This window comes from Kazachstania africana, chromosome 11, assembly GCF_000304475.1.
Source record: "Kazachstania africana CBS 2517 chromosome 11, complete genome".
In the NCBI taxonomy this organism is placed as follows: Eukaryota; Fungi; Ascomycota; class Saccharomycetes; order Saccharomycetales; family Saccharomycetaceae; genus Kazachstania; species Kazachstania africana.
The window spans coordinates 45,759-70,963 of record NC_018950.1 but is presented as its reverse complement, the minus strand read 5'-3'; the positions used below and the strand labels follow the sequence as shown (position 1 = coordinate 70,963).

Below are 25,205 nucleotides of genomic sequence, written 5' to 3'. Positions count from 1 at the left end.
TTCTTTCCTCAATCATGCAACAACTTCAACACTTGGAGTTTGGTTCTTTAACTTGTTCTTTAACTTCTTTTCTTTCCTAATTTCTCTCACGTTACCAGGTGCGAACCCACCATTACCATACAATGCCCATTCAGGCGTCTTTGATAGATAATCCATATATGTAAATTGTTCCCCTGTTTTCAACAATTGGAAAAATTTGTCGAAATCAATATGGGTATGCCATTCGTCATTGATCTTGAACTTCTTGTTTGCGATCAAAATACAGTTAGAATGAGCATGTTCAGCTGCAATATCGTATTCAAGACCACGTCTTTGTAATTCCTTAACAAATGATTCAACGAATTGTTTACATTCTTCGTTATATGGGATATTTTGCATGGTTAGTGAATTAACATTATCTTTAGAAGACCCACTGAATGTAGCACCTTTAACTTCAATGAAACATGGTTGACCTCTTTCCACTAGGGATGCGTATGACGAAATGTCACCCATATTGAAACCTTTCACTAAGGTCAGTCTAAAAACAGTTCTTTGATGTGATTGTACCGTTTTTAAGATGTCTAAACATTCCATCATTCTTTCCCAGAAATCCTTGTACAAAGGACGATCGACTTTCTTCAATTCTTGTTTTGTAGGAGCATCAATAGAAACATACAATTGTGTCACCTTACCAATGGTTCTTAATGATTCAGGGTGTTGTGCATTACAAACTAAGAAACTTGTGATATCCTTTTGATGCAATAACTCAATAAATTTGGAGATATGTGGGTACATAATAGGTTCACCAACCAACGACAGAGCACAATGTGCCACTTTGAAGGCCTTAGCGAATCTATCAGCCACAACACCAGGAACACCCCTCATCTGTTTAATCATTGAATAATGCGCTTCAAGAGCATTTTCTAAAATATATTCAGGTTCATCAGTTTCCCATCTCCAGTTTTTAGAGACAGGATTTGTACCGTGTCTCCAACAGAAAACACATTTGGAAGAACACGCTAGAGAGGGTGTCAATTCCATACATCTACTTGATGCGATGTTGAAAAGTGATTTTTTATAACAGGACCCCTTCCCACGTAATTCATTTTTGGTCCATCTACAAATCTTCACTCCCGAGTGACTACCAATTATTTTATAACCTTGCTTAGTCAAATTTTTATAGGTTGGACTAGTCTTCCCCACCATTTGTTTAATCTCTAAAGAATTCGAATTGACAGTCTTACCGCCCAAATCTTCGACGTCAGCAACAGTCTCACCATCACTGGTGTTCTCGGTGTCATCTTCTTCTTCTTCATCTTCACCATTATTGGCGTCGGAAACTTTTTCGTCATATTCATAAAGAATAGGTTCATCGTCCTTTAACATTTCACCAAACAATTTACTCCATTCAATAATCTTATCATTGCCGTCATATTTCATACAGACTTGGCCAAGTGGGAAGATTCTTCTCCCACCTAATCTAGCCAACCAATAATCCACTTTATTACTTTGGTAACAAAATTTATCTGGCCATGACTCAGAGTCACCAAGTCCGAGAACTGTGTAACCAACTAATTTGCGTAGGGGGAAACTATCCAATCTGAAATCATTGAAGTTTTCTTCTAAAGTTTGAATAAAGTAATCCAAGGGACAATCAGTATCATAGGATGGGATGACCAGAATATAGATAGCATTTTCACTAGGAATTTCAACAAAATATTCGTCAATATCATTAATCTCATCCAAGTTCACTAAAATTGCCTCTTTCTCCAACTCCTCGACTATGTCTAAATTTTCTTTAACTATCTTAGCAGATCTTTCAGCATTACCTTGTAGAGTACTGTAAAAAATGTAAATGTCAGATTTTAATAGGGCCTCATTTGAGACAGTTAAACCTGTTTTGACTAAACCATGTGAGTTTTCCTCATCAGCATATTTGCTGACATATGTCATACTGCTTTTACTTTTATTAAACACTTTAACGCGATCTTTTTTACTTTTCTTTTTAGTCTTGAAAGCATCACTGAAATCGATAGTTAAAGAGTCAAATTCATCATTGGACTTGGTCTTTTCTTTGTTACTGTGATGGCCTTTCCCACCACAGCACTTCTTCTTCTTTTTTTCATCATTAGACCCAGACTTAGATTTACAACAGGATGACCCTCCCGAATGAGAACAAGAGCATGCGTGGGCCTTCTGTTTAGGCTCCTCTTGGACTGTAGATGCTTGCTCCAGTTTTCCATTGCTACTTTCAGAAGCGATGACATAGTATGCTGCAGCAATCACTGCTAAGAAAGAAATTCTGCCCCCAAAGTAAACATATATTGAGGCCGCTAGACCAAGTAACGATAGTATCACAGGGTTAATCGGCTCCATTCTTGTGCTGCGGTTCCGCTGGAGCTGTTGATGTACATCGAGCGATGAGCTACAAATGAACCAATTTTTCTTTATGGTTTCTCTTTCTGGTCATCGCAGCGAATAATACTCGACCACATCGTCTCAAGCGATCGTATCAGAAAACGAACTCATCGCAAGGCTTTAAAGCAGCCAGCTATGCTGGTTATTGGCCAGCTATCCTGGCTGTTAGCCCGCTATCGTGGCCATTGGGAAGGGCACTAAGGCTGTTGGTACCTGCAAAAAGTGGTGGATGCACGAACGGATATATGGTGAGTATGTTACAAAGTTTCTATTTACTATTTCTTCACAAGAATGGTTTCGTCTGACGAAACTCTCGTGAAGCAATTATATTTTACAAACATGAATGCCCTTTGTATTTCATCAAGAGTAACAGGAGGAAGAATTGCTTCGGATTTACTAGTGAAAAATTCTTCATAAAATGCACTGGCATCGTTCTGTACATCAATGTCAATGGCGTCCCCGATCACTCGATGTAATTCGTTAAATTGCTTGCCAACCCATTCGTATTTGGATGGAAACGACGCATACTTGGCTTTTGCCACAATCCATATGATTAACAAGTCGAACGTGCTTTCGAACGCGACATCTTCTTGATCAATGCCTTGAAATAATGAAGATAATTCATTCTCAGCAAATTGAGTGTCGTTTTTAAGAATCTTATTGATACTTAGTAAAGAATGCTTGTTCTCCTTTAGCCATTCTTTCTCGATTGCCCTAATCTCTGATATTGTATTTTTCAAGACTTGTTCCTGACCCTTACGATATTCACTGGCACAATATAGTCTGTATTCATTCAGATCATACTTCTCCCGATAATTCTCAGTGAAAACGGGTTCACTCTTCATGGCAGAGAGATTTTGTTCTATGGCACCTCTTAACGTATGTAAACCATCAAATCTGGCTCTCAAATCCTTATGTGATTCTTTTCCAGAGCATTTTTTCAAATATGAAAATAATTTCAATAATTTCAAGACGGTAGCTCTTGGATTTTGAACGTTAATCAAATAAATAATTCCATCAGAAAAATTTTCAACAGTCTTCTTATTTGTCGCATTTGCCTTTTGGGCCATTTCAGTTTCGAAGGCAAAAGTAGTATAGTCGTCAATGGTCAATAATTCAATATCAGGTTCATAATCAAGAATATCACGAATGGTATCGTCAGGTAGTTTGAGCTTCAGTAGTAAAGAATCACATATATTGTTTTCCAGGACAAACCCATATCCAGATAATAGTTCTTCGTTACCTTTGGCACCATAATTATTCAACACTTCGTCGCCAGCCTTCAAATTTTCGTTTAAATTCTTGTAACAAAATGACCTGTCCTCGTTTGACGACCATTCGGCCTTAGCTTGATAATCATGGTTCAGTAAGTCCACGATAGGTAATAACATTACTGAAAATGGGTCACATTCTGGGTTAATAATGTATTCAGGGAATGCTCTTGATGTGAAAATTAAATGAGACCACAAAAACGCAGAGAATGAATACCAAACAGCAGGTGATTTATTAGCAGTGTTACTAAGAATATCATCATACATCCTTTCAGAAGAGATATGTTCGAAATTTTCGTAGCATGAAATGTCATGAGAAATTGTCTCCACCTCGAAAAATTTCTTATTTGTCATATTGCTGACTACATCGTACCATTCCTTATAAATACTTTTCAATTTACCTCTTATTGAGTTCCCTAGGTTGGTGTTCCTGAGCAGTTCCAATTCCCGTGGGTTCCAAACCAATGGTGAATTCACGACTTTAGGTAATGCGTTCAAATAAGGATTGAATTTTTCAGTCAAATCTGTACCGTCACATAGAGTAGCGTCTTTATCGAACATGAGTTTTGCCAAAAGAAATTTACACCATGTCGTATTATTTGTCCCGAAGACTTTTTCAGCCAATACTCCTGTGAGTATAACATTATGTGGTAGTTCAAATTTCAGTACATCAGTTACCATATCCTTGCTTTTACAATGAATTCCTCTGAGTTCGTCGTAAACAAACTCAACATTCTGGGGTATCTTGACGTGGTTTTGTTGGCCCCACTCTAAAAGTGAATCCAGTGCTTCTAATGACATGTTTCCTTGGGCTTATTGCAATGAACTCAGACATTTATAGGCTGAAATTTTTTCTCGATGAGCTTCGCTGATATATAAGCTGTCATTATGAGGGCTGACTATGGTCAAAGGATTGAACGCAAATTGATACTGGTCCATCAGCTGTATATCAACAACTTGAATAAAGCGGAATTCATGAGAATTTGGTGTATTCAACTCGAGCTTGTAGAGATTTTGCGTAGAGTAAAGTACACGAAGAAGAGATACATAGTAAACACAAAGAGTCGTAGATTGAGATATAGTCTCCACTCTTGAGATTAATTCGCGCTATACTGGTATGATGACAACGGTTTACTGGCTTGGGGCAGTCTGCAACTGTTAAATAAGCCAGCTGAAGCTGTTTCCAATTTAGGTGAAATACACTTAAACGCGAGCGAAAGAGACTAATTTATTGCAAATAAAAACTTGAAGAGAGAGACTAATTGTGCTATCTTTCAAGTGAAACCTTCAAGAGCCGTTACTTGTGGATGCCGGAGACTAGTAAACGTCCATCAATTCTGAGGGACGCCCTTGGACGTGATCCATTGGTGAATATGCGCGTGAATAACACTGGAATAGTAAGTCCAATAAGACGATCATATCAACAATCAAATAAGGCGTGGCAAATATCAAAGTCACCCTCGAGGATTCCTTCCTCCCCAGCGAAGCCTTTATCTAGGACCAGACTACATAGGGAAACTGGGATAGTTTCCCCCAGCAGACTGAAAAATGTGGCAATGTCAAAAGTGTCCTCTTCACCTTTACAGATCAAGCAAACCACATTAGAGGATTTCGAAATTGGCAAAAAATTGGGAAAAGGCAAATTTGGTAAAGTGTATTGTGTTAAACACAAGAAAAGTGGGTTTATATGTGCTTTAAAAGCTATGGAGAAGAATGAGATTATTCAATACAATCTCCAAAAGCAAGTTAGAAGAGAAATTGAAATTCAAACAATATTGAACCATCCAAACCTTACGAAACTATATTCATTCTTCCATGATGAAAAGAGAATCTACATTGTTATGGAATATCTAATTCAGGGCGAACTGTATAAACTTTTACAATCTCACGGTCCGTTCAACGACGTACTGGCTTCGAACTATGTCTACCAAATTGCAGATGCTCTCGATTATCTTCATCAGAAGCATATCATTCATAGAGATATTAAGCCGGAAAATATACTAATTGGATTCAATAATACCGTCAAATTAACGGATTTTGGCTGGAGTATAATCAATCCTAAGGGTATACGAAGGAAGACGTTATGTGGGACAATCGACTATCTTTCTCCCGAAATTATTACGTCAAAAGAGTATGATCACACGGTGGATATTTGGGCATTAGGTGTTCTGGCATACGAATTGGTCGTGGGATCGCCAGCTTTCGAGGAAGAAACCAAAGAGATGACATATAAGAGAATCGTCAAGGGTGAACTAAAATTTCCTGAACACTTGCCGAACATTGTCAGAGATCTGATACAGCGAATCCTAGTTATTGAGCCCAGCAAGAGAATGTCACTGAAGGAAATCAAACGCCATCCATGGATCCTCAAAAACAAACCACTATGGTAAGACTGTCACGGCATACTGTCATCTATCCATTACATGCTATAAAACTTCATATACATATTTATATTCCATTTAAGTCAGCTTTAGTAACTAATCTTACTAGTGAGGCCCGTTTTTCGTGATTTGTTTTAGTCTTGTTGCTGGAAGATCGTTGAAAAAAATTCGAATTGAAGGAATCTTGACCTGTGACAGTTGCCAAACGGGTGGACAACAAACCAACCAATATGGCCAGAGATAGTTTAACAGATCTATTGGGGCAGTTATCTGTCCATTCTTCTCATAATGAACATTTCCAAGTTGAGAAAACGTGCATCGAGCTGCTGAACAGTGGCTGTGCTAATCCGAACGTTGTTTTAAAGCATTGTTTGGTTGCAATAATCAAACAGGATAAGTATCAGCAGGCACTCAAGGTTCTAGCGAAACATAAGGTTATACACGAGAAATATGCAAGTCAATTTCGCCTGGAAAGATTATACATCTATTACAAATTAAATAAAGTTGAAGAATTCGAGAAATTGTATTCCTCTATTGTCACAGATGATATAGATTCTCTATTGAGTAAGTCTGAATCACAACTAAGTTCACTGAGAGGGATTCTACATGTGAGAGCACAGTTCTGTGTCAAAAATGGTTTCGATGAAGAAGCGTTAAAAATCTACAACTATTTGGCTTCGCATAATAACAATGGTCAAGATGATAATGTTGAGCTTTTATGTAACGTCAGAGTACCTTTAACTAGCTCTCCAGAATTGTTGTCTGAAAATCCAACTGAACTCCATGTTATTGCTGACTCTCATGATTTGTTGTTCAATCAATCTATGATCTTGAGTGCACAAGGGAATTTTGAAGAAAGTATCTTTTTACTGGAAAAGGCTCTACAAATGGCTACTTCAGAGGACTATAAAGATGACATGAACTCCATCCAACTGCAATTATCTTATGTGTATCAATTGGCTGGTGAAAAATCGAAATGTAAGGAACTTTTAGAACCTTTACTAGAAAGATTACCAGCGGGAACTCCATTAAAACTAATTGCTACGAATAATATTAAATCATTTATTGATTTCTCTAAATATAAAACCAATTTCAATCTACTTGCCAGAGAATTAAACGTCGAAAAATTGAACTCGTTCAATTTGCAAAAATTCACATATGAACAATGGTCACTTTTCCAGCGCAATTGTCTCTTTATCCATTTATTTAACAATGTCGATATCCAGTCAAAGTCAACAATTTTGTCGCGCACCCTAAGCACATATTCTAAGATTGTGGATAATGTTGTCATAGAGCCCTACAAGACACAAGCTAGGAAATTATATCATAATGCCGTAAACACTATTAAAAGTGGAACTCAAGGAAGCGTTATAGGTTTAACTCTATTGGCTGTTCAATTGTTGGTGGTTGAAAAAGAGTGGGATAATGCAATTAGATTATGTGAATTATTTTATAACAAATCTCAAGATGAGGAAAAACAAATGACTGAATCAAAGAAAACAATAATATACGTCTTATTTGAACTTTATAATGTCTCCAATAGAAATAACTCCAAGAGTATATTGTTGAAAAAAATTATGAGTTCTTTTATTCCTACGACAAGTGAATTCGAATTCTGGAAGCATATCGGCTTTCAATATTTAACAGTTAATGACCCACGTAATGCTAAAAACATATTTAAAATTATCTCCGAAGGTAAAGATGATACTCTTATCAAAGGTGTCCTAAATGAAGAAGATTTTAGTATTGAAAAGGGTGTTGGATTAGTTAATAGCATTGATGTTGACGCACTTATTGAAGCCGGTAGCAAACCATTGGAAACTAAATCATCAAAGCCAAATACATTTCCTATCAATAGAATTGCTAAAAAGAAACACGATTTAACTAAGAAAAAGAGGAAGGCACAAAAATTGAAGAAATTTTTAGCAACGCACGATGTCAATGGTACTATTGATCCTGAGAGATGGTTACCTTTAAGAGATAGATCTACTTATAGACCAAAGAAGAAGCAGTTGGCCAAGCAAACTCAAGGTGTCACGATGAGTAAGAAAGCCGAACAAGCTCTAGATATGTCCAAGAAGAAATCTACTAAAGCACAAGCATCCAAAAAAGCTACGAAGAAAAAGGGTCGTAAATAGAAATTCAGGAACGGGGATTGTTTCTGATTTATAATTATGCATCGTATATTATTGTATATAAGAACAGCACGTACAGTGTAACAATAATCTCCTAGGATCGTATTTTCATCTTATTGGGTAATTACTCTCACGTACTACTATTAAACAGATTTTAATTTTTATATTCTAATTTACAAAAGTTCTAGGTAAATAATGTATCTTCGTCTCTCAAATACTCACCAATATCAGCTTGTCTGAATGCAACAATAGCGGTTGGCTGGAGATTTCTGGATTCAGAAGTGCTCTTTGCACTAACACCAAAACCTAGAGGAACGTCGTGCATGGAGAAAACAATAACACCTGCATGCTCTGGAATATCGTCAGATATTTTACCAACATGAGCTTTTAAAACATGGTTACCGTAAAGGAATGGCATTTCACCATTTTGTTTGATCCAAATCTTGTACTTGGCATGTTGACCCAATATGGAAAGGGCAGTTATATGCAATCTGAATTTACCGGTTTTGGTGAATTTACCTAGACAGATACCTAAGGACATAAGATTTTGTCTTGCTACACTTGTAGCCAGTTTGGCAACATTTTCTGGGACATAGTATACTCTATCTTTCTGTAGTCTAAAAACATGTGGATTTTCTTTGTTGTCCACCAAATACGATATGTTTCTTCCTATGTATCCAGCAAGCTTTTCGAACACGACTTTAGTTTCTTCTTCAGTTAGCTGTCTCATTGTTAAAGTGTATGGTTCTTAACACAAACTGACAAAAGCCTTTACTGCTCTACTATACTCTTTCAACCTCTCTATATTTTGCATGCCTTTCGAGAGAAGCTCATCGCATCTAAATTTTTCAAAAATTTTGCAAAGCTCGTGCAAGATGCCTGAAAGAAATCCGCAGATTTTAAAATGGTCACGTGCACATGTCATGCCAAGGTGCCAGATATTCATTGAAGTCGTAGAGACATGACACAATATGTCAGTGGAGGACGCTTAGGTTCCAGTTTGGAGAGGCCGGGATTCTAACTGGTGAAAGTTGCATTTTCTCGCGGCTGTTATCCTTTTTGTATGATATTGGCAAGAGTCTCCCAAAATAATAATAAAATAGTGTGAGCCAAGGATCAGAGCAATTGACTAAGTGAAGTCAACGAAACACAACATTTTATTGCGCTCATTATTTTTCAATATTTCAAGATTTTGTTACATCAAACTGATTTCTTTAATTCCAGGACAAATTATTAATTTCAAAAATTCGAAAAACGTTCCTGCCCAAAATTTGCACCTCTCTAAATAGTAACACTAGCCAAATCCCAATCTGACACCTTACGCAATGATTTATGGGGCTAGCCATGCATTTTGAGCAAATTGTACCAGCTCTGACGTTTGAACCTTTCTTTTTCTATGCTACAATGCCATCGCAGAAAATTTTCCACAGTGAAAAAGTTCAGAGATAGCTCATTGCAAAAGATACATATATAAACATTTAGTTTGGAAACATCATCTGCCGTCAACCAGATAACATTATAGTGATGTCTGAAGAAAATCTAAGACCTGTGTATGATGATCAGCCATCTGAAGATGTCTACAAGAGAGGTGCCCAATATAATATGACAAAAGCACGTAAGGCTGATTTCGATAATGAATCAAACGAAGGTAAACCTGCTGAAAAGAAACAACGTATCGGTAAACCACTAGAAGTTGATGCAAATGGGAATGTCATTCCAAGGGCTCCAAGACTACCTAAGCGTAAAGTTGCTGTCATGGTTGGCTACTGTGGTACTGGTTACCACGGTATGCAATACAATCCACCAAACCCTACTATTGAAGCCGCCCTTTTTAAGGCTTTTGTAGACGCTGGTGCCATTTCAAAAGATAACTCTAACGATTTGAAGAAAAATGGGTTCATGAGATCTGCTAGAACTGATAAAGGTGTCCACGCAGGTGGTAATTTGATTTCTTTAAAGATGATCATTGAAGATCCAGAAATTAAGCAGAAAATCAATGAAAAATTACCAGAAGGTATTCGTGTCTGGGACATTAACCGTGTAAACAAGGCCTTTGACTGTAGAAAAATGTGTAGTTCTCGTTGGTACGAGTATCTGTTACCTACTTATTCATTAATAGGACCAAAACCTGGTTCTGTTCTTTATGAAGACATCGAAAAAAGCAAAATTGAGTTACCAGGTGTTTTAGATGAAGATATTGAATCTAAGGAATTTTGGACCAATTTTAAGAAAGACGTTGACGAAAATTTCAAATCTGAAGAAATTGAAGCAATTTTGTCCTACACTCCCCCACCAAGAGATGAATTTTCTGATACTGAAGAACTTTATTTGAAAGTGAAGAAATATAAGCAATTAGAAAACTTACATCGTAGAAAATACCGTATCTCAAATGAAAAGTTGGTTAAGTTCCGTAAAGCTATGAAACAGTACCTCAATGCTCATAACTTCCACAATTTCACCCTGGGAAAAGAGTTCAAGGATCCAAGTGCAATCAGATTCATGAAACAAATAAAAGTTTCGGAACCATTTGTAATTGGTGAAGCCAAGACAGAATGGGTTTCAATCAAAATCCATGGTCAATCTTTCATGTTACATCAGATTCGTAAAATGATATCCATGGCAACATTGATTACTCGTTGTGGAACTCCTGTTGAACGTATCACACAATCCTTCGGTCCTCAAAAGATCAACATTCCAAAGGCACCTGCACTTGGGTTATTACTAGAGTCCCCAGTTTTCGAAGGTTACAACGCAAGACTAGAGAAATTCGGTTATCAACCTATCGATTTCAGTAGATACCAAGCGGAAATCGATGCTTTCAAGATGAAGCACATTTACGATAAAATCTACAAGGAGGAAGTTGATGAAAATGTTTTCAATGCCTTCTTCAGTTATATTGATAGCTTCAACAAAGTTACTGGGGCAAATGGCGAAGAAACCGAAGATAAGAAAGGCCAAACTGTTCAGAAGAGTATTTTTGAATTCTTGACTGCCAGAGGTATTCCAGGTTTGGATGCTGCTGGTACTGAATCAAATGCTAAAAGTGAAAAAGATGAACCAAGGGAAACTAAAAATACTGGAGAGCAGACTGAAGCTGCGATTGAAAATGATACTAAAGAGCCTATTGAGACCCAAAAAGATGAAAAATCTTTTATCTCATCCTAGGTACATGCTATGATTATATATTAGTACTACAAGTGTAAAGTAAATAATCAATGTAGATTAGTCAAAGCGTCACAAGCATGGAGACGATAATGACATATTAGCATAGCTACGTTATTATACACCACCAGAGAGTAGTTTTTCCAACCTTGATATCTCTTCTAAGGTGGTTGCCTTGGCTAGCTGCTCTTTCAATTCTTTTCTTCTTTCTTTTGACATTTTTCCTACCACAAAATTCATCATCTCAATAGCTTTATCACCACTAGTTCGTATTTCGGTTCCAGTTTCAGTCCCTGGAACCTTTACTTTTGTTTTGATTTCTGTATTTTTAGCTGAGTTGCGTTCGATATCTGAAATCCTGCTAAAATCCAGAACATCCAATCTGGGTACTAATCGAAGAATATATTCTCTATAACCTTCTAGATGACATATGGGGTTGCCTCTGAACGTTACATTCTTTAGTGTCTTGGGGCATTTCCTAAGACCATTAATATCGGCCAAATTTTTGATTTCATTGCTTGCTAGTACTAAATTTACCAAATTAATAGGCAATCTCTGACCATCAATATTTCTTATTCTGTTTCGAGATAACAGTAACGTATGAATATCCGTCCGATTTCGAAGATTGGGAATCTCAAACAGGTCATTATTCGTCAAATCTAATACGTTTGTGGGGGTTTTCAAATGTTTCATACTGGAAGGAAAGGATTCTGAATCAGTCTCTATATTGAGATTTCGAAGGATAGTGCAGTTATCAACATTATATTTCCCATCAAAATGATCCACGTAATAGCTGGGAGCATCTATCACTGTACTAGGCGTCAACTTCATTTCTTAGCTTCTTGTTTCTGTTTAATATAACTTGTTCGAAACTTCTATATTTACATTTAATTGCAATAATTTTTCAAATATCTAAAGCGAATAATCGATGCATCTCTTAAAAAGCATATCGATGGAAGAGCATCAGTAACTTCTTCGAGAGTGAATCAACTACTGATATTAAATTAATATTTATACATAAGTGGACTAGTCAACGAGGGGACTTATAACGATTTCTAATATAGTTAGGTACAAAAGATCACTCAGAGATGATTTGCAATAAAAATGCTGTTGATTATTCGCTATATCTGGTAACCGATTCTTCGATGCTTCCACCAAATACCAGTCTTTACTCTCAAATAGAAGCCGGTTTGAAGAATGGTGTTACTGTGGTTCAGGTACGTGAAAAAGACTCTGATACTGGAGCTTTTATAGATGAAGCTGTAAGAATCAAAGAGCTATGTACAAAATATCAAGTTCCTTTGATGATCAACGATCGTGTGGATGTCGCTATGGCGATTGATGCTGACGGTGTCCACGTTGGACAAGATGATATGCCCATTCCAATGGTTAGAAAGTTGCTTGGTCCTGACAAGATTATTGGCTGGAGTGTGGGAAAAGTTGAAGAAGTCGAAACTTTAGCCTACTGGGGTCCAGAGATGGTGGATTATATTGGTGTAGGTACAGTATTTCCAACAGAAACTAAGAAGAACACGAAAATACCAATGGGACCTCGAGGTGTTGCCAGAATTCTAACTGCTTTAGAGGATAATAAAGCCGAGTGGTGCCGTACCGTGGCTATTGGTGGTTTACATCCCACCAATATCGAAAGAGTCCTCTACCAAAGTTTCTCTCAAAATGGGAAAAGGTCACTAGACGGGATTGCAGTTGTTAGTGACATTATGGCCGCTCCAGATGCCGGTGCTGCTACTAAAAGACTTCAAGGGCTACTTAAGCAGAACGCATACCATTTTATCCCACCATGCTCAGTGGAGAAGTCCGATCTGTCTCTTCATTCCAAAATTAAAACTGTTATCAGTAATGTAAATGATAAGGCCCCTTTGATTCATCATATCACGAATAAAGTTCATCAAAATTTTGGTGCCAATGTCACCTTATCTTTAGGATCGTCACCCATAATGTCTGAAATTGAGTCGGAAGCTCAAGATTTAGCCGAGCTTCCTCATGCAGCTTTACTATTGAATACTGGTTCAGTGGCACCGGTGCAAATGGTGAAAACAGCCATTGCTGCCTACAACAAAGTGAAAAAACCTATTGTCTTTGATCCCGTTGGTTACAGCGCCACAGAAACTAGACTGCTTTTAAACAACACATTATTATCGCATGGACAGTTCACATGTATCAAGGGTAATATTGGTGAGATCTTATCTTTGGCCAATATGTCCAAAAACAAGATGAAAGGTGTAGATTCAGGTGATCACATTGTTGATAAAAAATATCTTGCTCTTGCAACGAAAACTGTCGCTTACAATTTCAGAACTGTAGCTGTCTGTACTGGTGAAGACGATTTCATAGCTGATGGGACCTTTGGTGGAGAATACAAATTAGGACATGGATTAAACAAGCATTCGCTTGATGACGTTCCCTGCCTACGTGTGGAAAACGGTCCAATACCGATTATGGGCCAAATAACAGCCAGTGGTTGTTCTTTAGGAACCACCATAGCGTGCTTTTTAGGTGGTTACGACTCAAGGATCAGCGTATTTGAAACTGTTACTGCTGCAGTAATGCTGTATAAATCCGCTGGTTTCAAAGCTGCAAGTCTTTGCCAAGGTACAGCAAGCTTTCAGGTCCACTTAGTTGATACGCTATATAATCTTTTCCAAGAAAACTCTCCAGAAACCTGGACAGCAAAAGTGTCGGTGGTATGATAGTCGCATATATGTATAAGTCGATAGAATATTAAATAAAATGGAGAAAACTTATATTTTATTTACATGCTTAATTTGTATAAGAAAGGCTACTCCTTTCGCTTGGTAAAATTAAGTTACTTTCATCAAGCTTTTTATATTTCATGGAGACCTCCTGTTTCATATTCTTCTCTTCAACAGGCGTCAATTTATTCACGATTTCATTGGGAGGTACAAACTTAAAATTACCAAGAGCAAACTCTCTGTCAGACATTTTAGTAAGAACGTATAGTTGGGAACGAATGTATCTGACGACTGCTTCTAAGTGAGAGAAATTTATGTTCTTCCTTCCTGCGAATAAATTTCGCCAAACAGCTGTTGCTAGTGTCATATCATCTGTATAGAACCCCTCATCATAAGCAAAGACTGCACCTTTCAGTTGTGTATTAAAATCTTTGAGATACTGATCAACAATTCTCCCAGAATGTACATTCATTTCTTCAAATAATCTTAATTCAATATCACCAAAGGTCCTATCAACAAGTTTTTGCTGGTAATTTCTTCCATATTTGAAAGGCATTGCTCTCATCCTCACAAAAAGCATCCATTCGTGCAATATGGTGATCTGGAACCACTGTGAGAACGTTTTTGGAAGCTTTAAGTAACTATAAAAATATTTAGCCGATTCTGACAAAGGTTCATTTTCATATTGAAGGCCCTGCTCCTTGCAAATAGAGTAATAATAAGAACCCGCTACCGGGCCTGCTCTGATCTTGTCCATATCTAATTTAAATGCGCTAATAACAAATTCCCCCAATGATTCCTTCCATTTAGGCAATTTATAGTCTTTTGATTCGTACTTCGAGTAGGCTAATGCGAACTTTTTCCCATTTTTTGGTGCATTACCATGGTCTTCCTGGATATTTGTCTCTTTCTTTCGACTATTTTGCACTTGCTGTGAGTAGCTATGACTTAAAACCAATTGTCTCGGTCCATTTCTTAAATTAGTCTTCGTCGCAATTGAGTTGTTGATTGACCATCTGCGTAAGCTACTCTTCAACATTTCGTACTCGCTTCAAATTATTTGATTAATGCAATAAATGACAGATTACAGTGACAGTACAGCTTACACTGGTGCTCTCAAACGTCAATGTTGTGTGGGCCTTGCAATTCAAATGCCACTCCTTAATATGGAGGACCCTAAATTCGACTCGCGTTTTTTCGGAAGTAGACTTACTGAAATGCTTTCAAATGTTGAGATATATAGGTACGGTTTGTTGACGAAAATCTCGATGTATACTTATATAAATGCTTGAATTACGAGGATGCACCAGATAGGCTCTGACTAGAAGTTGGTTGCACTTCTAGGACAGAAACAGTAGAAGCAGCGCCTGTGAATTCGCTCCTGATACCTTGTAAAACCTTTTCTAATTCGATATTCACATCAATCTCATCAGTTGAAGGATCGTCTGACATAGAAGGATAGCGGTTCCTCCAGGCTCTGACAAAATTCCTATTCTTGAGGGGTCTGTGATTTAAAAGTGCGGTTAGTATATTTGCTTGCGCTCCCAGGTTCTTTTCAAACGTGCTACTAGCGCTGGCATCTTCACCACGAGTATCCACAAGTACGGACATGTCTGACGGAGAAACAAGACTGTCTTTGTATGGCTGACTCGTGGCCTCGCTGATTTTTTTGATTGTGGCTAGCAGCTTTTTGGAAGAGGTAGAATCATAGAGGTTGGTTAGTCTACTAGCAGCAATCTCTAAGTTTTGGGACTGGTCCTTACTTTTCTGAAATTCACATGACAGACCGTTGACACACGCATCTTTGTCATTAGTATGGCCGAGGTCATCAAGGTCCTTCCAATACATGATTTCTGTACTATCTAAGTAATCGGTGCCATAGAGAGGCTCTTTCACGGTAAAAGACCGTTTGATTCTTGGCATAAACAGCATTAGATTAGAGATTAATATATATTCTCTGTGGCCACCTTTCTCTAAAGACATAAGAAAATTTTGAACAGCATCATACTTATTAAAGAAAAGCCACTCCTCATCGGACAGCAACAAATTCTGTGGAGTTTCCTCTATTATTTTCATTTGGATGGAGGTCAAGCTCCCATTTACGACACCATTTTCATTCATTAATTCAACTTCCTTGTCTCCTTCTATTTTATAAAAGCGATTATTTTTTTGGAAAACCTTGAATACTTGCTTGGTTGCTGCAATTTTACCTTCTTTAAGTGCAATTTCTTTCCAAGAAGAGAGTTGACTTTTTGATATTCCTAGGCGAAGGAGAGCATCATCCTCCCTTGGACCTCGTAGCCATAAACCACCGTGATGATAAGGCCTTTCCATTTTAACCGGCAAAGTGGACAAAGAAAGAACTCGATTGATTTCAGATGTGAAAAAATAGCATGAGTTACCATACTTGTCAAACCCTACAGGTAACGCCCTCGCTGAACTTTGATTTGACAGCTTGCTCCCAAGAAAATCACGATACCTTTCTAATTTCTCAAGTTTCCCCACAATTTCAATGAGATGAGCTTTATACGTATCTGCTACTTTAATATCGTAGTTTTGAGTTTCTCGAAAGTGTTTAAGAGAAGTTTCTAATTCATTTGCAGCAGAGGTGCCTAATGTGATACTTTTTGTAACTTTCATACTTTCTGATTCCAAACCTCTAAAAATACTTTCTGATACATCAATAGCAGCACGTACATCAGTCGAATATGTTGATACTATATCCACCAAGACCCATAATATATCTACCTTCTGTTCCAGAGTCAAATTTGAACAAAAACTTCTATAGGTGTAAGGACCTAAACTAATGGGAATAATTTCCCAATTTGTAGTGTTTTGGATAAAACTTTGTATTATTGTTTTATATTTATTAACGTGGACGATATCCTTCATTAAGCCGACTAATATAACAACCCAATATCCATTTTGAAAGTGTCGTTCAAATAGTCTTTCAACCCAATTATCTTTCTGAAAGTTGGGAATGCTGCTTAGTTTTTCTACTATTTCACTTGATTCATTCTTACCACGATCTTCAGTCCATTTCTCTATTTCAGGACATCCCCAGTACCCTTCTTTATCGACTAGCATTGACAATAGTGATTTAAATATATCAAACACTAAATGTGCCCCACTACTTTCCATTTCTTCTATTATGTCATTTTTTGAAAATGATTTGAATATTATCTTATATTTTAATGCTAAATCGTTCTGTGCTTTAGATTCGATAAGGGAACGAATAGTGTAATTTCCTTCCCAAGTACTTAATTTTTCGTTACCGTCACCCTTTGAAGAAAGCTGTTCTGCAGGGTAAACTTTTACAGCTTCACCAGCCAATTGTTGAGGATCAGTACATTTGAGTGATGCGATTAACTGCTCGAAACTAAACTGTGATACTTTCAACACTGAATGGAATGTGAATATGAACTGATGGATTTCTAACAACCTTCCTGTTGTCTTTGATGGACGGAATTTGTCATTGGACTTTATCGGCACAAGGTCGAGATTTGAATCCAAGCGATGGAGCTGACTGACAACATGCGAAGAAACTGTGAAGGGTATGTGTAAATCATCCATTTGATTCACAAAACAAGACGCACCTCTGTTATTTTGAGCTTCATTCTGACCCGTTTCAATCAAGTCCCGTATACGTGTCCGTATAGACTCGATATTGGTCGCATTTGAAGAGGTACTTGTCGCCTCGTTCAGAATTGGATAATCATTATGAGGCGCGTCATTCTTGAGTATAGAATTTGGTCCATCTATGCCTGTCGATTCTATTTTCCTATTTACAATTTCTTGCATAAAATCAGAGGAACTCCGATTGGCACTGTCTTCTTCCATGACGCCATAGTTCCTTTTGTTGAGACCATATTCCAGAATGTATTTTGACTTAATTGAGCATACTTGGTTCTGTAATGCTTGTCCGTTGTTCAAAATCATTGAAATAAAACGCTTCAGAATAGAAAATGACAGATCGATGCCATCTCTTTCAATTTGTGTGTGATCTACAATTAGGGTCTCTTTCAAGAAGGAAGGTTTGTCATCAACAATCCTATATTTGAAGTAATTTGGGATGATTATCTCCCTCGTCTCAGGATCTATAATTTCATCAAATTTCATCTTTCCTATAATCTTATAAGTGTTTTCAGGGTTTATCTTGGAAACCTCCGCTTTACGTGATATCACTTTCACCTTTTCACCAAGGTAAAACTCTTTCTTGGTTTCTTTCAGTGTATCCTTAATAAATGAATCTAAAGTCGAGACATTTTGAGACAATAATTTCTTGGCTATAGCAATTCTTAAAGTCAATGGTAACGCTTTTTCGAAACAATTTCTTTCTTCACTTTCAATAGCTAATGCTGTAAAATATGTATAATGCTTGGAATTACTAAACTCACATGAGAAACTTCGTTCCTGATAGAACGACATTCTCTTCAAATATTCTGCAAATGACATGAACCATTCGCCTGTCTGTGGAATTGTCCATACAGGAACATTCAAATTTGGAGGTAAGGTCTGCGGTACTGGAGGTTCAAATACCTGGTTCTTGTAAAGTATCATATAACACGTCTATCACGCAGGCACAAGTCGTCCTCTGCCTGCTGCTACGATTCTAACTTGGTCCCTTGTAACCATCAAAACTAGCGTCTCAATCCAAATCAAGAAAAAATATCATTAATGCGTTATGACCCTTCGACTAAAACACATAACAAGTAAGAAAAGAAAAACGAACATGAAACGCCTTTGGTCACTTCTGTCAGTTGATGCTGCTACGATAATGCTTTCGATGCCATTCAGTTGATTGATTGAATGCTAACACTCACAGTTCATTGAGACTCGGAAATCTAGAAGAAACGCTTGCCGGAACCGCTTTTATCACGCTGGTACGATCTACAAGGAGTTGTATCCACCTGTTAATGTACACTGTGATCAGTCCTGAATTCGCAATGCTGGGATTTGCTTTACCTGGGCCTTTGATGTTATTACACTAGATCCATTTATATCATTGTACACGAAGGGCGACACATATATGCGGCGGATCAAATTGAAAATTTTCAATATTAATGAGCTCATCTCATCTCTTGTATAAAGGAAGATTGAACTTGTGTGAAAGCTAGACTATCTTTGGTGGGGTACAGGTATGGAACAAAGCAATAAAGCTCACCGTAAGAGCAAAGACAAGAACACTGCCAAGAAGAAACTGCATACACAAGGCCACAATGCCAAGGCCTTTGCAGTTTCCGCTCCTGGTAAAATGGCAAAACAGATGCAGAGATCTAGTGACGTGAACGAAAAGAAACTGCATGTGCCTATGGTCGATCGTACTCCTGATGATGATCCCCCTCCAGTTATTATTGGTGTAGTCGGTCCTCCAGGTACAGGTAAGACTACTTTGATTAAGTCTTTGGTAAGAAGGCTAACCAAGACCACACTTACTGAAATTAACGGTCCTGTTACCGTAGTATCAGGTAAGACTAGACGTCTTACTTTCTTGGAATGCCCTGCCGATGATTTGAACGCAATGATAGATGTTGCTAAAGTTGCTGATTTAGTACTTTTAATGATTGATGGTAATTTTGGTTTCGAAATGGAAACTATGGAATTTTTAAATTTGGCTCAGCATCACGGTATGCCGAGAGTTTTAGGTGTTGCCACGCATTTGGATTTATTCAAGTCCCAGTCTACTTTAAGAGCGTCGAAGAAAAGATTAAAACACAGATTTTGGACCGAAGTTTATCAAGGTGCTAAATTATTTTATTTATCAGGTGTCATTAATGGTAGGTATCCTGACAGAGAAATCTTGAATTTGTGTAGATTTATTTCTGTTATGAAATTTAGACCGTTGAAATGGAGAAATGAACATCCTTATATGTTGGTTGATCGTATCACTGATTTGACACACCCAGAATTGTTAGAAACTCAAGGCAAACAGATTGATAGGAAAGTAGCCTTGTATGGTTATTTACATGGTACTCCCTTACCTTCTACAAGAGGAGTTCCAGTTCATATTGCAGGTGTCGGTGATTTTACCATTTCACAAATAGAAAAATTACCAGATCCTTGTCCAACTCCCCATTATCAACAAAGGCTCGATGAATTGGAAAGAGAAAGAATGAAAGAAGAAGGTGGCTCTAATGTCAAGACAACAAGAAGACGTAAGAGGTTAGACGACAAGGATAAGGCTATTTACGCTCCTATGTCTGACGTTGGTGGTGTTTTAATGGATAAAGATGCTGTGTACATTGATGTCGGTAAGAAAAAAGATGACCTCAGCTTTGTTCCTGGTCAAGAAAAAGGCGAAGGTGAAAAAATGGTTACTGGTCTTCAAACTGCTGAAAAGAGTATCGCTGAAAATTTTGAGAATATCGGACTACAATTATTCAGTAATAGTACCGAATTACATGCCGTGGAAGATCAAGACGATGAAGACAATGTTAGTGATCACGGTAGAACTTCTTTAAGACATCCTAGAATTCATGGAAAATCAATCCAAGAGAGCGATGAACTTGTTGATGATCTACCAACTGATAACGAGGACCAATTAAATTCCGATGAAGAAGCAGAACCAAAAATGGTTAATATTGATTTTGGTTCCGGTAAAAATAATGGTAACGTCACATTAGAAACTGATTCTGAGTTTGAATTAAGTGATGCCGATGAAGAGACTTGGGAACGAAGTGCCGCTGGAAAACTTAATAGCAAGATAAAGCGTCAAAGAAAGTGGGATATCGGTAAATTGATCTATATGGACAATCTATCCCCGGAAGAATGTATAAAAAGATGGAGAGGCGAGGCTGAGGAAGATGAAGATTATATAAGCAACATTGAAAATGATGATGAGGAGGAAGAAGAGCTTTTCAAGAAGAAAGACGTCGCTTCACCTGATAACCATTTAGGTGACTTGGAGAAATTTGTTCCATTTTTTGATACTTTTGAAAAGCTGGTTCAGAAATGGTCTTCATTGAAAAATATTCAAGATCACTTTATCAATGCTCCAAAATTAAACTCAGATGATGCTGATGAGGATGCAGATGAAGTATATGGCGACTTTGAAGATTTAGAAGATGGTGAAAATGAAAATGCCAATGCAGAAGACGATAAAGAAGAAGAAAGTGATAACGACGCTGAAAGTGATGATTCGTTTGCTGACTTCGACGAAGAAGAAAAGAAAGATATGACAGTTGACGAAGAACGTGCGCTAAATGCATCGAAAAAGGAGAAGTTACGAGTACAATTTGAAATGGAAGAGGGAGAGAATTTCAAGGAAGATGATCCAGATAATGAGTATGATACCTGGTATGAACTTCAGAAGGCAAAAATGGCAAAACAATTGGATATTAACAATAGTGAATTAGCCGATATGACGCCAGACCAACGCCAAATAATTGAAGGTTTTAAAGCTGGTTCGTATGTCCGTCTTGTCTTTGATAATGTTCCTATGGAATTTGTGGAGAATTTTGATCCTAGATTCCCTATTATTATAGGTGGTTTATTAGCAACTGAACTTAAGTTTGGAATAGTGAAATCAAGACTCAGAAGACACCGTTGGCACAAGAAAATTTTGAAGACAAACGATCCATTAGTTTTGTCTCTAGGATGGAGAAGATTCCAAACTTTACCAATCTACACTACTACAGACTCTAGAACGAGAACGAGAATGTTGAAGTATACTCCTGAACATACATTTTGTAACGCCAGTTTCTACGGGCCATTATGTGCTCCAAATACACCATTCTGTGGTGTTCAAATCGTTGCAAATAGTGACACTACTGGAGGTTTCAGAATTGCTGCAACTGGTATCATTGAAGAGATTGATGTTGATGTCGAAATTGTGAAAAAGTTAAAATTGGTTGGGTATCCCCATAAGATTTTCAAAAATACCGCCTTCATCAAAGACATGTTTTCCAGTGCTATGGAAGTTGCCAGATTTGAAGGTGCCCAGATTAAGACTGTATCAGGTATTCGTGGTGAAATTAAAAGAGCATTATCTAAACCAGAAGGTCATTTCAGAGCCGCATTTGAAGATAAAATTCTGATGAGTGATATTGTTATTTTAAGATCCTGGTATCCTGTTCGGATCAAGAGGTTCTATAATCCAGTTACTTCATTGTTACTAAGAGAGAAAACTGAATGGAAGGGTGTTAGACTAACAGGTCAAATAAGAGCTGCTATGGGTGTTGAAACCCCATCTAATGCGGATAGTGCATATAAGAAGGTGGAACGTGTGGAAAGACACTTTAATGGTCTGAAGATTCCAAAGACCATTCAAAAAGATTTACCATTCAAGTCGCAAGTTCATCAAATGAAACCACAAAAGAAAAAGACATATATGGCTAAGAGAGCTGTCGTCCTTGGTGGTGAAGAAAAGAAGGCTCGTGCATTTATGCAAAAAGTTCTTACTTTATCTAAGGCAAAGGATGAAAAGAAGAGGGCGAAGAAGGCAGATCAACGTAAAGAAAGACTCAAGAGATTGGCTAAAGCTGAAGAAGAAAAGTTACAAAAAGACAAGGAGAAGAAGAAGGAATATTTTGCCAAAAATGGTAAGAAAAGACCTAATTCTGGTGGCGATGAAGGTTCTCGTAAGATGAGAAGGTAAAACTGTAACATAATCGTTTGTATTTCCAGAAATATTATCTTTTTTAATAATTTATACATTGAAGCATTTTTATATTTACGAATTCCTATATATGTTGTCGCTTTTCCTGGTCGTTTATAAACGAAATATCTACCGATAAAAAAATCATATTAATGAAACTAGATGTATTGGGATAACCATTGGAAGGCTTCCAAATAACCATTTCTCATAACGACAGAACACATGAATAGTTCGACAGGTCTTTGTCCCTCGATTCTTGAAGAGCCAGTAGTATTTAGTAAACCAAGAGCGGAACGTAATTCAGCTTCTGAAACAGCATTTGCAGCGTCAATCTTGTTACCTAGAATAACGAAAGGAACATCCTTCAATTCAGCAATGTTGAATAGAGCGTCTAATTCGACACGAGCTTCGTTGAATCTTTCTGGATCAGCAGCATCGACTAGGAAGACAATACCATTAACTTCTGGGAAATAGTCTTTCCATAAACGACGAGCTTGAATATGGCCACCTAAATCGAAAGTGGTGAATTTTATATTACCGATGGCCAATTCTTCTGAAGTTGGATGCCATGTTGGTTGTAAAGTAGCTAATCTATCGTTCTTTAACATATGTAATAGGGTAGTCTTACCTGCGTTGTCTAAACCTAAAAATAGTAATTTACCATGTTTATTCCATAAACCTAAGGATGCTAACACATCTCTGACTGCATTAAAACCAAGTAACAAATATAAAGGTTAGTAAACAAATCCTAAATGTGATTGAAGCAAAATGCATCCTACATTAGAAGCATCAAACTCGGACAGCATGATATGTAAGATACATCAATTGATGTGAAAGAAAAAACATACACCAGCCCAACAAATCCCAAGCTGCCATTTTCTCAATGATAATTTAGTGATAGTTTCGATTAGCACTGGAGCTTGAATTACAAAAAGGTAAATAAATACAAATTGTAGATTAAATAAATCAATCAGTCCAGGTAAATTTTTTCATTTTTTTTTTCCGTTCAACGTGTTCCCATTGAAGATAAGAGGGTAATAGGCTCCGGGAACAACGATACGATATACTATGCATATTAATTATGTTACGTGTACTATTTGAAATATATATGTATTTGCAGGTGCCAATGTTAAAGGTATGATTTCAATTCATTTAAGATTTGTACCGAGGCAGCCAACTTTTCGCTCGTTATCATTAATGCCTCATCTTTCAAACAAAGTAATAGAGTAACCTCTAATTTACTTAGGAGTCTTTTAGAGATTCCACAAACTTTACAAAAATATTGGTGAGAATGGATGTGGTCTTCAATCAATTTTGTTGCTATTCTGATAGTGGCGATTATAATTCTGTGAATTTCATTTTCTTGTAGTTGATGCTTTAATTTTAATGGTTCGTCGATACTCTCTCTTTGTAAGAAAAGAAGCTGTAGAAGCCATGTAGCTGACTGGTAAACTACAGATCCGAACATGCATTTATTTTGGATTCTTTGAATGAAATCGAAATATGATAATGAAGGTGTATTTTTCATAATAAATGTGTCAAAAGTAAGATCAGGTTTGTATGCTTGAGGAGATAATATACCGTTGGTATTTTCCCTTGACAATGTCAATAGAAGGGAAATTGTTTCTTCAAAGGTGATTATAGCGTCTTCTACCAGTAAATAACCTTGTTCCAAGGATATTTTGTCCTTATTATACAACAAATGGTCCATATCTTGGCTCCCAAATGTAGGTTGTGACTTAATGTTTAATGCATGAAATTTAGAGAGTTCTTGATCAATTTCGAAAGGTTTATTGATCTCGGAGGGCGAGTTATTGATTGTCCCATTACTCAATGGTGTGGAACGCCGTGAATTGCTCGTAGTGTCACTACTATGATATGGCCCATTTTCAGTTCCAGACAATGCATCATCTAGTAGGATATTATCCAGACTATTCTCAGTATTGTAACTTGAAACAGGATCTAATCTATAGTTCCCATCTAATTCGTTATCAGACAAATCAAAATTCGAAAGGGTTTCGGAAAATGTAGCTGTACCCGGTGGTACATTACTCAGTATGCGTGACAAGGCTTTACCTGACAAACTCTCTTCCGTAAGTTGGTTGTATTCGTCAGCATTTCGAAGGAGCTCTTCAATAGATGCCTTTATGGGGCCTATTTTAGAATGATCACTTTCCGAATAGATATCATCCGATAGATAACTATCTGTGGTCCCACTACTATCATCAGTATTTTCAAATCTAACTTTCTTACTTATCTCACCTTGATCACCACTAAGTTCAGAAAAGTTCCTGCTTCGTAACACCTTTGCTTTCAACGGTAAATCGAACTCGTTTAAACTGGGGAATACATCGTCATCATCTAGCTCTGACGATATACTGCCCGTCAATAAAGAATTATTGTACACCATCCTCTTAATGTCGGATATCATCAGTGTTTACTACCGGTTTCTATCCTTTTGTAAATAGCAGATACTGGGATCAAACTCGTTTGTTTAATCTTTTCTTTCTTTTTCTTATGTACTTACGGGAAACTCAACTGCTATTCCC

General features: G+C 37.2%; 13 protein-coding genes across 13 annotated transcripts; 5 read left to right on the top strand and 8 right to left on the bottom strand.

Moving 5' to 3' along the window:
* Positions 1–12: 12 nt before the first annotated feature.
* Positions 13–2,355, bottom strand: TYW1 (putative tRNA 4-demethylwyosine synthase; the record flags this gene model as incomplete). The annotated part of the gene is made up of 1 exon (XM_003959471.1): positions 13–2,355. One exon carries the CDS (start codon positions 2,353–2,355, stop codon positions 13–15), a length of 2,343 nt encoding a protein of 780 aa, XP_003959520.1.
* A 317-nt stretch (positions 2,356–2,672) lies between these two features.
* On the bottom strand, positions 2,673–4,469 carry RKM1 (protein-lysine N-methyltransferase; the record flags this gene model as incomplete). Its single annotated transcript, XM_003959470.1, has 1 exon — positions 2,673–4,469. One exon carries the CDS (start codon positions 4,467–4,469, stop codon positions 2,673–2,675), a length of 1,797 nt encoding a protein of 598 aa, XP_003959519.1.
* A 506-nt stretch (positions 4,470–4,975) lies between these two features.
* On the top strand, positions 4,976–6,058 carry IPL1 (aurora kinase; the record flags this gene model as incomplete). Its single annotated transcript, XM_003959469.1, has 1 exon — positions 4,976–6,058. One exon carries the CDS (start codon positions 4,976–4,978, stop codon positions 6,056–6,058), a length of 1,083 nt encoding a protein of 360 aa, XP_003959518.1.
* A 221-nt stretch (positions 6,059–6,279) lies between these two features.
* SRP72 (signal recognition particle subunit SRP72) lies at positions 6,280–8,187 on the top strand (the record flags this gene model as incomplete). Its single annotated transcript, XM_003959468.1, has 1 exon — positions 6,280–8,187. One exon carries the CDS (start codon positions 6,280–6,282, stop codon positions 8,185–8,187), a length of 1,908 nt encoding a protein of 635 aa, XP_003959517.1.
* Positions 8,188–8,368: 181 nt separating this feature from the next.
* NIP7 (ribosome biosynthesis protein NIP7) lies at positions 8,369–8,914 on the bottom strand (the record flags this gene model as incomplete). The annotated part of the gene is made up of 1 exon (XM_003959467.1): positions 8,369–8,914. One exon carries the CDS (start codon positions 8,912–8,914, stop codon positions 8,369–8,371), a length of 546 nt encoding a protein of 181 aa, XP_003959516.1.
* Positions 8,915–9,708: 794 nt separating this feature from the next.
* On the top strand, positions 9,709–11,349 carry PUS1 (pseudouridine synthase PUS1; the record flags this gene model as incomplete). Its single annotated transcript, XM_003959466.1, has 1 exon — positions 9,709–11,349. One exon carries the CDS (start codon positions 9,709–9,711, stop codon positions 11,347–11,349), a length of 1,641 nt encoding a protein of 546 aa, XP_003959515.1.
* Positions 11,350–11,463: 114 nt separating this feature from the next.
* LEA1 (U2 snRNP complex subunit LEA1) lies at positions 11,464–12,177 on the bottom strand (the record flags this gene model as incomplete). The annotated part of the gene is made up of 1 exon (XM_003959465.1): positions 11,464–12,177. One exon carries the CDS (start codon positions 12,175–12,177, stop codon positions 11,464–11,466), a length of 714 nt encoding a protein of 237 aa, XP_003959514.1.
* A 257-nt stretch (positions 12,178–12,434) lies between these two features.
* Positions 12,435–14,057, top strand: THI6 (bifunctional hydroxyethylthiazole kinase/thiamine-phosphate diphosphorylase; the record flags this gene model as incomplete). The annotated part of the gene is made up of 1 exon (XM_003959464.1): positions 12,435–14,057. One exon carries the CDS (start codon positions 12,435–12,437, stop codon positions 14,055–14,057), a length of 1,623 nt encoding a protein of 540 aa, XP_003959513.1.
* A 70-nt stretch (positions 14,058–14,127) lies between these two features.
* Positions 14,128–15,099, bottom strand: CBP3 (Cbp3p; the record flags this gene model as incomplete). Its single annotated transcript, XM_003959463.1, has 1 exon — positions 14,128–15,099. One exon carries the CDS (start codon positions 15,097–15,099, stop codon positions 14,128–14,130), a length of 972 nt encoding a protein of 323 aa, XP_003959512.1.
* Positions 15,100–15,353: 254 nt separating this feature from the next.
* Positions 15,354–18,620, bottom strand: KAFR0K00210 (uncharacterized protein; the record flags this gene model as incomplete). Its single annotated transcript, XM_003959462.1, has 1 exon — positions 15,354–18,620. One exon carries the CDS (start codon positions 18,618–18,620, stop codon positions 15,354–15,356), a length of 3,267 nt encoding a protein of 1,088 aa, XP_003959511.1.
* Positions 18,621–19,200: 580 nt separating this feature from the next.
* Positions 19,201–22,656, top strand: BMS1 (GTPase BMS1; the record flags this gene model as incomplete). The annotated part of the gene is made up of 1 exon (XM_003959461.1): positions 19,201–22,656. The coding sequence occupies one exon, from the start codon at positions 19,201–19,203 to the stop codon at positions 22,654–22,656; it is 3,456 nt and encodes a 1,151-aa protein (XP_003959510.1).
* A 158-nt stretch (positions 22,657–22,814) lies between these two features.
* On the bottom strand, positions 22,815–23,532 carry SAR1 (Arf family GTPase SAR1; the record flags this gene model as incomplete). Its single annotated transcript, XM_003959460.1, has 2 exons — positions 22,815–23,359; positions 23,505–23,532. 2 exons carry the CDS (start codon positions 23,530–23,532, stop codon positions 22,815–22,817), a joined length of 573 nt encoding a protein of 190 aa, XP_003959509.1.
* Positions 23,533–23,785: 253 nt separating this feature from the next.
* PCL8 (Pcl8p) lies at positions 23,786–25,087 on the bottom strand (the record flags this gene model as incomplete). Its single annotated transcript, XM_003959459.1, has 1 exon — positions 23,786–25,087. One exon carries the CDS (start codon positions 25,085–25,087, stop codon positions 23,786–23,788), a length of 1,302 nt encoding a protein of 433 aa, XP_003959508.1.
* Positions 25,088–25,205: the final 118 nt, after the last annotated feature.